An 11,132-nucleotide genomic window follows, 5' to 3' on the forward strand; every position below is an offset into this window, starting at 1 on the left:
AATTCTAGAGTTTTTTATAAAAATAATCATGATTATTGTTCTCATAATGTGTGATCTCTTAACTCAAAATAGAATTTTGAGGTTCGATGATTCTCTTGAAAATGATGTCCCATTAAAATATTAATTAAAGCACGACTATAAAGGATCATTATCTTTCTATCATGTAGTCACTTCAAATTTTTCAGTAGAAAGTATCTTAAAAATAATAGCTTTCATATGTGGGAAGTCTATCTTTTTGAATTCAAACATTCTCGGGGTATTCATTATTTACCATCTGGATCATCTAACGAATGTAGAAACTAAGATAAAATCTATTCTGAGAGAAAAATCATGAATGTAATCAGAGAAAATTTATATATCTTTTTATAAACTACTGCTTTATTTTCTTTACTTAAGATCACAGAGGTGGGGAATTTCTGCAAATGGAGAAGGGCAACGCCAAGCATTTTGATGAAAAACATGATGAATGGGGTGAAAACAAAAGTCCTGGAAATTCCAGTGCTGGTTGTTTATATTTCCCTATGTGTTTTTGTGACGATCATCCAGACCAAGATTTCCCATTCTTGTCATGTTAGAGCGAAAATATTCAATCTGACTGTCAACAAATGTCATGCCATCAACAACCTGAACATGCGCGAAAAAAACATCCCATATGAAGAAAAGAGAACTATTCCAAAGGTCAATCCAGTATTCGTTGCTTCTATTGATATATGTAATTTTGTGATAATTTTTTAGATGAAGGTTTCCCATTTCTGTCATGATCATCGATCTGGTTTTCAAAAAATGGCATGCCATCAAGAACCTGAACTAGCACAGAATAACATCCAGTATCAAGAAAAAGAGGACTATACCACAGGTCAATCATGTCATCTCCCATCCATTAACATCCTGAATGTTTATCAAATACTGAGTCCCACGCATAATCTTCCATATTTTCAATTAAATTAATTATTTCTGATATTCATTTGTTGTTCCTGGACAATGAAAATAATATAAGAATTTTAATCAAATGATTACTTCTTTATGTACTATTTTTGGATAATATTCTTGAGACAAATTATATTAAACTTTTCATATGCACATGAATAATAGTGCGGGGAAAATTTTACTTAAGAGTTTTCTAAGGATCGAGAACTTGTAATTGAGCTAACTTGAACATCAAAACAGAATTTATTTCACCATGTTATGTTAAAATATTTTTGAAGACATTTTAAATTGACTGGCATGATCATCTATTCTATTTACATGCTAATGAGAAGTACCTATTTTCTACCTCTATTGTGATTCCAATTTTAATCTGAATTTTATAAAGCTTATTTTTACTCGTTGTTGAATCCTTTTTTGAAAACACATTTATCGTTACGGGTGAATAATACTAAATATATTCATCCACATGAAAGAAACTAGAGGTATACCTCATATCATGGCATCTATTCCTTTTTAGAAACTTAACTTTGCAGCTGGTTTGTGTCTAAAAAAAAGCTTCATTTTCTGTATTTTTCTCAAAGTCTAATTCTGTACATTTTAAAGTCTTGGAGCAAGATACTCTTCATACCACCTTTAAAATATAATTTCTTTCATATTCTTTATCATCTCTTAAAAATATTTTTAGAGCCTTGTAATATCTTTGTTTTTAGTATTTCATTCCAACCATGGTTTAATTTTGTCAAAATTTTCCTACTTTTGTGTTTTTCTTTTTTTGCCTAGTTTTTTTCTTCACAAGAACACTTGGAGGCTAAGAAAAAATCAAAAAAAGACCTGATTCATGAGTTAAAATTTTAAATATTCATTTACATGTCATGATGAAAATTGAACCATATTAATTTATTTCAAGGATTAAAAATTTTAAATATTCATTTAAATGTCATGATGAAAATAAAAAACTCACCAAAATTCAATGTTATCTATATTATTTTAAATCATTTTATGTGTTTCTGAAGTTTACTTCAAAACCCTAATATAAAAGTGGAATTTCATATTTTTAATATTTGACCGATAGAGTGGCTAAAAATATTTACTGCCATTTCATTAAAGTTGATTAAAGAAATTTTGAATGAATTAATTCCTTAAATTTAATTATAAAAAAATCAGATATTATTTCATACCCTTAGGAAAAACAGTGAAAATGAAAAACTTGTGATAATGCAATATTTTGTGTTCATAAGAAAGATAATTTATATTCCTCAATTGAAAGATGACTAGGATAGACACAGCATGAGATAACTAGACGCAACCTAGGGTTGGATAAATCAATCCAAAATCAACACAATTGATTGAAGCCATTAAATCCAGCGAAAATAATGATGGTGAAGTCCCTTTCATCAGTTGAGGCGGCAAGTACTATCTTAAAATCACTATAGTAAGACAGCTCCAAATTCAAAATCTTGAACGATCAACTTTGTGAAATCATGAATCTATGTCATTGCATCTAAAAGCTGAGGACAAACACATGGGAAAACATTACATGAAGTGTTACGAATTACCAAAGAGTGAGGTGTGGACCTTCTGGCACTTGCGTAGTGCAGTAGCGTGGTAAGGGGAATTAGGGAGTCAGGAGCCGAGTGACATAGGGTGCAATGGCATAAGTGGTAAACAATGCAAGAGCAATAAAGCAATGCTTGAGGTGATGTGTGGCACATTCGAGGGCAGTGCATGATGATGCTGGATGATGATGTGGGAAACACAGGAGGGCGGCGCACAGGGTGACACAAGAGGACAGCACATTGGGCAAAACTAAAAGGGGCGCACGGGGCCAACAAGAGAAGGCAGCCATGCGGGAGGACAACAAATATTACGCGGGGTGACGTGCAGATGGCTACATGGAAGGGCAACGGATGAGGTGAGTGATAGTGTGAGAATGCGAGCGGGGTGTCCCCAACAACACTGTACACACCGGAAATATCCCCTCTCGATGGTGTTTTTGGCAGCAGCAAGCTGCAATTGCAGTAGAGAAGAAATTATAGAGAAACTTTTGAGAATAAAACGCAATTCCAAAAATCAGGCAATGATTTTTAATAAAGCATCGGCCTGTTTATAGGGCCACAGAGTGAGAGAAAATTATTGTAAATTCAATATTGAAAAAATTAAAAAATAAATCCTAATAATATTTAAAGTTTAGATACCAGACCTAGGGTTGACAACAATGGCATGACATGACCTGGGTTGTCTCCTATTGACGTGTTGTTGTCCCTTCAAATGGAATTTTAACTCATCTTCCAGTTATTCTAAATCGGTTAGAAAAACTTGTAATTATTTCCTAATTAATCATGAGAGTTATCAAACCTCCATCTACATAATATAACCTATCTTACCCAAGTTTAACATCGGATATGTCTAGAATATCTCTGAACACCCAAGGATATCATTTGCTAGAAAAAAAATTAATCTTGGAATACATTGTGTCCCAAATCGTTTGTAATTATTATAATTTGAATAGACTGATGAAATTGTGTCCTAAATCCTTGGAATTTACTGCATACTGTCGTGTTAATTTTGAGAGAGCTGCTTATATAATGTTTCATAGGATAAAAACATAGAAATAACGATTTCTTGGCACAATTTGTTTTGGAACTGAATTCCAATTTAATTTGAAGTAATTTTGAAATCCACCTTCAATGAGCCATTGTGTTTATTTCCACTTTTATATGGTTTTAAAATATACTTATGATGATTTACTGCCCTTAACAAATCATCCAATTGATGTCATCCAACAGATAAGTGGATTGATGAACATCATTCGACTTACTGTTAAACTTGATGATTGCTTGGAAGGCCAATGGTCTTCCACAAATTCCACTGGGATGGAATAAGAATATACTTGTAAAATCAATGGTTCTTGTTTATTTATCTTGTATGGTCTTTCCCTATTCAGAAAAGAAGAAGAAATCTGTTACCAACCTAAAGAATTTGGGGTACAGAATACGATGCACTGGATTCCAGTGACTGATTAAAAAATAATAATTCTGACATGAGGTATAACTCATGTTCTTTTGAGCAGGAATAGTTAGGACTGACCAAATTTTGTGACTTTAATGAATTATTTGACCTCATGAACCCCATTTGTCTTTCATTGAATCTAGACTTATTTGTCATACAAAGATTCAGGTAAAATAAAATCATAAGAAGACCAAGAAATTAATAGATATTAAAAATGTACCTGAGAAATCCCTAATGTTTTGTTAGCATATAAAATTTCTGTTTTATTTTCAACTCATTGATTTATTAGAGGAACTACTACAAAGTTAGAGATATCACACATAAGCTCAAAAGCTACACAACAATTTGGAGCTTGTAGAATTGGTTCCTTCACAAGGACCTTTCATTTTTCTAAATTCTTGTGCCCGTTTATTATCACAATAAAAACTCATATATTTGCGAGTTAAGACTTAAGACATTTGAAAATATTAAAGAAGTACCTATAGATGCCTTGATGGATTAGGAACACTATAAAATGTGTAATATTTCTGGGAATAAGGTCTTCAATCACTGAAATATTGTTGCGCCATAGGTCTACTTTCTCTGATTTTTAATGAAAACTTAAATTTTATAAAATCCTACCAAAGTATTTAAATAACTAGCCCCCCTATTGTCTAACAGAACAAGTTTTTCCAGATACTCTCACTGAACCACTCATGAAAACCAAAGAGTAAAAACTCAAGATTGTGACAACAGGTGCAAAATAAACGTAACGATAGCAAAAGTAGAAACCGAGTAGGCTTATTCCAAACTTTCACCTTTATTTAACTGGGAAATGGCATTTGTTCATAGCTTCGACGGCCTGCCATACCAACCCCATGGATCACTAGATGTGTATTCAGTCACCTGCTTCACACTCAAGTAATTATCCAGACCCCTGAAATGGAACGCAAAATTTACTGATTAGTTCATCAGATTTGTTGATCATGAATTAGGATATGAATCTGTTCATCCAAAATCCGACGGAACAAACCATTCCCCAAGCTCGCGCCCAAAACCGCTGCGTTTGTTTCCTCCCCACGGAGCCTGACAGAAGCAAGGTTGGGAGCAATTCACCCAAATTATCCCCGCATTAATTTCCTGCATCAAAACGCATTGTGTTTATACTTACCACTTGCGTTGCTTCTGATTATGAAAATGCATCACATGAACTATTACATTTGTCTGAGACGTGAATCTTGATTGGCAATTTTTTATAAACAAGTAAGTTGTGGCAACATTATTTGGCAGACTGCCACATATCCGATTCCATTATGAAATCATAAAATGAATGATGAACTCAAGGCATTAGAAATTTTGGAGCTGTCTTGGGTATTATGAAATCTTCAAATAATTTATGGCAACATTATTTGGCAGACTGACACATATCCGATTCCTTTATGAAATCATAAAATGAATGATGAACTCAAGGCATTAGAGCTGTCTTGGGTATCCATATTTATAATAATTTAACCAATTTCTCGAAAATATAAAAGCTTAAGTTTTGGAGTTTGGACTGCAGTGACAAATCTTCAAGAAATCTGTGCATGCAATATGCAAGTATTTCTATGTTACGCATCAAAATATTTAGAACTAAATGTTTCATGAAAATTAGAAAAAAACTAAAATCAGAAAAATTGTCGAATAACATGACCAGCAGAATTCTTGAGAAGTCTTGAGCATACCTCAGTTAAGCGGTTGCACCTTTCAGGATCATTTGACAGCACCGCGCCAGCTAAGCCAAAACTAATCATACAAATAAAATTGAGAAGATTCAAGGATGGATCCTGAGATCATAGTTTTCTAACTAAATAATTAACATACACACCGGGTGTCATTTGCAAGATCAATGGCCTCTTCTTCTGTCTTGAACGTCTTCACACAGAGAACGGGCCCAAAAACCTCTTCCCTCCATATTTGCATTGAGGTCTCCACGTTTGTTAATATAGTTGGAAGGATAAAATACCCTTTGTCCAAATGCTTATAAAGATCAGTGGAGAAATATGTCATTAGGAAACCCATTAATAAGCTTTGTGCAAGTGATTTCAGATGGGCAACTCACTTGTGGACGCACCCCACCGTATATGACACTGGCACCTTCATTTTTTGCTGTCAAAATGAATTTTTTTATCTTCTCATACTGCAATAAAGGAGTAAATGAAGTCAGGACTAGTGTCATTCAAAAAGGGGAAAAAAGAAGAGAAAGGCTCCTCTCAGAATTTTCTTTTTGTATTTAAAAATGAATGAAGTAGTCTGTCCCCAGCAAAGGGACTCTCTCCTCAAATCGAATGCAAAGGTAAATAAAGTAAAGAATAAAAGAAAGAGAGAAAGAGATCGTAAAGATTCATAAATAAACTGATGTTCTCCCATTTCACCTGCCCCACACTGACAACAGGCCCAAGTCTACAACCTTCTTCCAATGGATCTGAAACTTTAATATTCGCTGCCCAACTGACCATTTTATCAAGGAAATCATCCGCAATACTTTCCTGCAGAAGTACAAAAATTAAATGGGAGACGATCATTTCCAAATTCTCGGCATTCTAATGAAAAGGTACTTTTTCATTTAATTCGTTGTTTTCCAATGAAAATGAGAGAAATTTAAAAAAATAAGAGTCATGGCCAGATATTGGCTAGTCTGAAACTTTCAGAAAATGCTTTCGGTAGGGATTTAACCTAAGGAGAAGAAGGATATCATAAAAATCCATTTTTATCACCAAATTGGCGAAAGTACATAGATGAGAATAAAAATCCCTTTCATGATCAAGATAAAAGAAATTAATTACGGATAGGCTTTCAAAATTTATCATTCATTCAAATTAGTCCACTCACATGTAGGAGCAGTCGAGATGTTGCACTGCATATCTGCCCATTTGTCCAGAAGCACCCAAAAAGTGCCCATTCAACAGCTGCTCACAAGAAACCTATCTTATTACATAAGAAAACGAATGAAAATTCAAATATTCATAAATCATTGTACGACCATTGTTTCACACAGAATACACAGTAGGCCGGACAAATGACAGAAATAACTATTCATATTATGATATGATCCCAATAGGCCATATTTTTCTATGCAATCCTAAGAAAATGATAATGAAAATGCTTCAATTCAGTCACTGTTCAACATCCAGCAATAGAGAAGGTGAGGGAGAAGAGAGACTAAAAGTTCCCAGGGTCGACAGTTGAAAGGGTATGGTCAGGGGAGAGGTCTAACAGAGGAAGTAGGGATCAACCGGGGACAAGCCGCCAGAACACCTGTGAGTTAGAAATGATCACGGGGGACAAGAATCCAAGAGAAAGAGATGGGTCTTAGATGTATAATGGAGGAGAGATAATGAGCGTCAACTTCATACTATTTCTTTCCTGGCTCTCTAATAAAGGGAGGACTGCCCTATGTAAAGGGAAAATGAAGGGATAGAGATAGAGATAGAGATAGAGAAAGAAATAGACATAAAGATAGAGATTGAGATGGAGATAGAGATAAAGGTAGAGATAAAGATAGAGATAGAGATAGAGAAAGAAATAGGCATAAAGATAGAGATTGAGATAGAGATAGAGATAAAGGTAGAGATAAAGATAGAGATAGACATAGAGATAGAGATAGAGATAGAGATAGAGATAGAGATAGAGATAGAGATAGAGGTAGAGATAGAGATAGAGATAGAGACCCTAATGCACCTAGTGGCCAAAAGAGGGGACTGCCCTTGAGGAGGGTTGGGGCTTGTATCATGTTAGATGTTTGCCAACATTGATAAGAATTGAGGAGAGGACAATGACGAGTCAGCATCTTCGCCATCATTAGTCCCTCACAAGGATGACCATTTCAATGACGGAAGGACCCTTGTCATCGTCTCTTGTCCGCGTGTAGGATGACAATGACGATTTTATCTTGTCATCATCTATCATCACTCTTCATCTGTTAGCCTCACACAGATGAGAAGAGCCAATGATGAAATTGTCATTGTGGTTGTCATTCATCTGCAACCAGGATCCAATGACACTAGTGAAATTGTCATCATCAATAAACCTGCAGACGATGATTTTCATCATCATCTGCAAACGATAATTGTTACATTAGGGTGACAGAATGATTCGTCTTCCAACCATTTGAATTACCTTTCTCGATGTCTACATCTTCAAACACAATGATAGGACTTTTACCCCCAAGCTCCAGAGAAACAGGCTAAAAAAGAGCATCTGCGTCAGCATATCGGAATGACACTGTATTCTGCACTGTATTAAGCTATAAGCACTACTTTAAAAACTAGATAAATTCGTCAGAGAGTACCCAAACCAATGACAAACCTTGATCGTTTGAGATGCATATCCCATGACTTGTCTTCCGGTTTCCGTACTCCCGGTGAAAGCAACCTAAAGAAAGATAAATAGGTGACTCCCTCGCTTGCAAGTATACACAATTTTCAGGAAAAAAAACATTTCATGGAATTATTGGGCTGCAAAGGCCATCAAACCTTGTCAATTTGAGGATGTGATACTAAGGGTGCACCAGCCTCTGGGCCTAGCCCAGTCACAATATTTAGGACTCCTGCTGGCAGGCCCACTTCTTTGCATATTTCAGCCAACTCCAGACATGTCCTGCACAAATTTGAAACGACTCTAGAATAATTCAAAATAATCTTCGTCAGAGAAGAAAGAACTTTAAAAAAGGACTTACACAGAAGCTAGCTCAGAAGGTTTCAAAACAGCCGTGCATCCAGCGGCCAACGCTGGGGCAACCTTCCACGTAGCCATCAGGAGAGGATAATTCCTACAATTAAAGAAGCATAGGAAGATTTTTCAAGTATTACGACATAGATTAAGACTCGAAAGGGCACAGTAAAGATAACCAATCGAGACCCAAAGTTTCAAACACATGTGAAGCAATATGTGTAAAGTTCACAGATTCAAAACTTAATACTTATTTCTCATTGATGGGCTCATATTCTTGTGATCGAAAAGGGATTAACCCAATCTTCATCTAGCACTTTCAATTAAAATCTGTCAGTCATCTCGGCCACCCAAAGAAAAAAAAGAAAAAGGAAAAATACTACTCACCGAGTCTTTTTTTTTCCGAGGACATACTTTGAGACTAAAATGGAAAAAGGTTTTCTTCAACATTATCACCTATATCAAACAGAGACACACTATGGTATCAAGGTTAAAGTTATAACACAATTCAGCGCAGGAAATTCTTTTAATCTTATTTTTCCACGGAATAATAGTCATTTTTATAAATAAAGTAAAGATACAGCTCCCATTTATTCAACAATTTGAGTAGTGACACTGTACAATGCTGCTCTGTTAGGTTTTTTCAGGCCTATCACAAGCGACATTTATGTCTCCAAGCTGGGAATGCAGGACGTTCATTCCTCAGCTTGAGGTAACGTGTTAAATAGGCCCCATCAATGGTGCTAAATGGGCTTGGTCAATGTTACACAATTTGATTAATTAACCCTTAAACACATATTGGACTCTAGGTAGCTCTCGGGCCAATGCCTCATTCTATATATTATTGAACCCTGAAGGAAAGAGTATGGATCTATTCTTCTTTATTGAGCTATTCCTCCACGCTTCCCTCTCCATCCTCCTGTTCTCTCTGGAAAGGTCCACGTTCTTGACAGCTTGTTTAGAGACCAACAGCATTTTATGAGAGTCATTTTTGATGAATAATTGATCACTTACACTTCAATCACAAATGAATTTCCGACCTAATGCAGGTCAAGTGAGGGCTCGTTTGTATCTGCAATCAATGAAATAAATTCAACTGCTTCCAATATTTTTTTCTCGTTATTAAACTCCCAATGTCCATCAAGATAGAAAATTGCCTCATTCAACCCAAAGCAATTCCCTTTCCGAGGAGACGAATACCAGATAAGAGAATATCAGATTTTTGCAGTATAGTCAAAGCCAAAGTCAAACCAACATTAATGAAAAAGCATACCAGGGAGTAATCAATCCGACAACCCCCATCGGCTCTTTCCTGGCGTGACATTTGAATGTTTCTAGCGGAAGAGAAATCGGAACCTTTCGTTTGCCATCCAAGGCCTCCCCAAGATCAGCATAGTACTCAAAACATGCAGCAACATCGTCCTGTATGATCCCCAAGAACACCGAATATGTATTAATTAGTAATCTGAAAAAAAAATAATGATGATAACGAAGATAAAGAGGATAGATGGCCAACCATATCCCATGCAGCTTCATCCAACGGCTTCCCACAGTCCATGGCCTCAAGTTTGGCCAGCTCATCCTTTTTCTCTATTATCTGCACTCAATGAGGAAATTACATCAACCTGGAAGCTAGTTAAACTAGAACGCGACATGATTCCCAGCCATTTTTTTCAACAATTTTCGGTTTTTGAACTACAGGAAGAAGCGGATAAGCTCAAGGATTCAACAATTCTGCTTTTAAGCAATCGAGAGTAAATCAAACACTAAATTCGTCAAAACATACCCTACCTTCGCTGCGATGCGACGGAGAAACTGTGCGCGGTAATTGCCAGAGGCCCGAGGCCAATCCTTCCCCCTGTTCCTAGAGAAGGCCCTTCTAGCGGCACTCACAGCCAGTTCCACATCATCCTCCGTCCCGGCCGGCACGTCCCCTAAGAGATCGATCAAAAAAAACTAAGAACAAGACAGCAATTCAAAGGAATATGATCATCATCAAACGAAAATTGATGCGGATACCGATGACGCTTTCCGTGGCAGGATTGATGACGGGAATCCTCCTTCCGCGAACAGGCTCCTTCCATTCCCCATCGATGAAGAGCTCTCGGCGCGGCACGACGGCGACCTCCATCGCCATGAACGGAGCTGAGGTTGGCGCTCGCTCCAGTGAAGGAAAACTGCCCAACTTAACTCTTCTTTTCAAGCTAAAGCTGCTTTCCTATTTATAGAGATAGAGACTGATGTGGAGAGAGAGATGGAGAGAAAGAACCATGTATATAGATGAAGAGAGATAGATGAATTAAAGAATAAGATGGATAGATCATAATATTTGTGCATAGTGGGGCCCACCAAAATTAGTTTTCATAGATTCCTTCCATTAATGCTGAACTTGAGGCGCGAGTTTACGAGCGAACCCAACTTAAATAACGAGCTTAGTAGTCACGAGGATCTTAGCTCGAGAGTAGATAAACAAAATCCTCCTTCCTGACAAAGCTTAGCAAAGGTGC

The 11,132-nt window shown here is 36.4% G+C and overlaps 1 protein-coding gene across 2 annotated transcripts; it reads right to left on the reverse strand.

Moving 5' to 3' along the window:
* Nucleotides 1-2,512: 2,512 nt before the first annotated feature.
* On the reverse strand, nt 2,513-10,832 carry ALDH10A9 (aldehyde dehydrogenase 10A9). 2 transcript variants are annotated; one of them, XM_078587253.1, is made up of 16 exons: nt 10,645-10,832; nt 10,417-10,559; nt 10,142-10,222; nt 9,899-10,047; nt 8,633-8,725; nt 8,430-8,553; nt 8,263-8,328; nt 8,074-8,140; nt 6,787-6,863; nt 6,330-6,443; nt 6,017-6,094; nt 5,783-5,934; nt 5,640-5,700; nt 4,949-5,055; nt 4,734-4,852; nt 2,513-2,934 (listed from the first exon to the last, which is right to left on the reverse strand). In XM_078587253.1, exons 1-15 carry the CDS (start codon nt 10,760-10,762, stop codon nt 4,762-4,764), a joined length of 1,521 nt encoding a protein of 506 aa, XP_078443379.1. In that variant the 5' UTR covers nt 10,763-10,832; the 3' UTR covers nt 2,513-2,934; nt 4,734-4,761. The 2 variants fall into 2 exon arrangements, with proteins under 2 accessions (XP_078443379.1, XP_078443378.1); XM_078587252.1 differs by lacking the exon at nt 2,513-2,934 and having other exon boundaries at nt 4,603-4,852.
* Nucleotides 10,833-11,132: the final 300 nt, after the last annotated feature.

Source organism: Wolffia australiana, chromosome 15 (assembly GCF_029677425.1).
Source record: "Wolffia australiana isolate 7733 chromosome 15, ASM2967742v1".
Taxonomy (NCBI): domain Eukaryota; kingdom Viridiplantae; phylum Streptophyta; class Magnoliopsida; order Alismatales; family Araceae; genus Wolffia; species Wolffia australiana.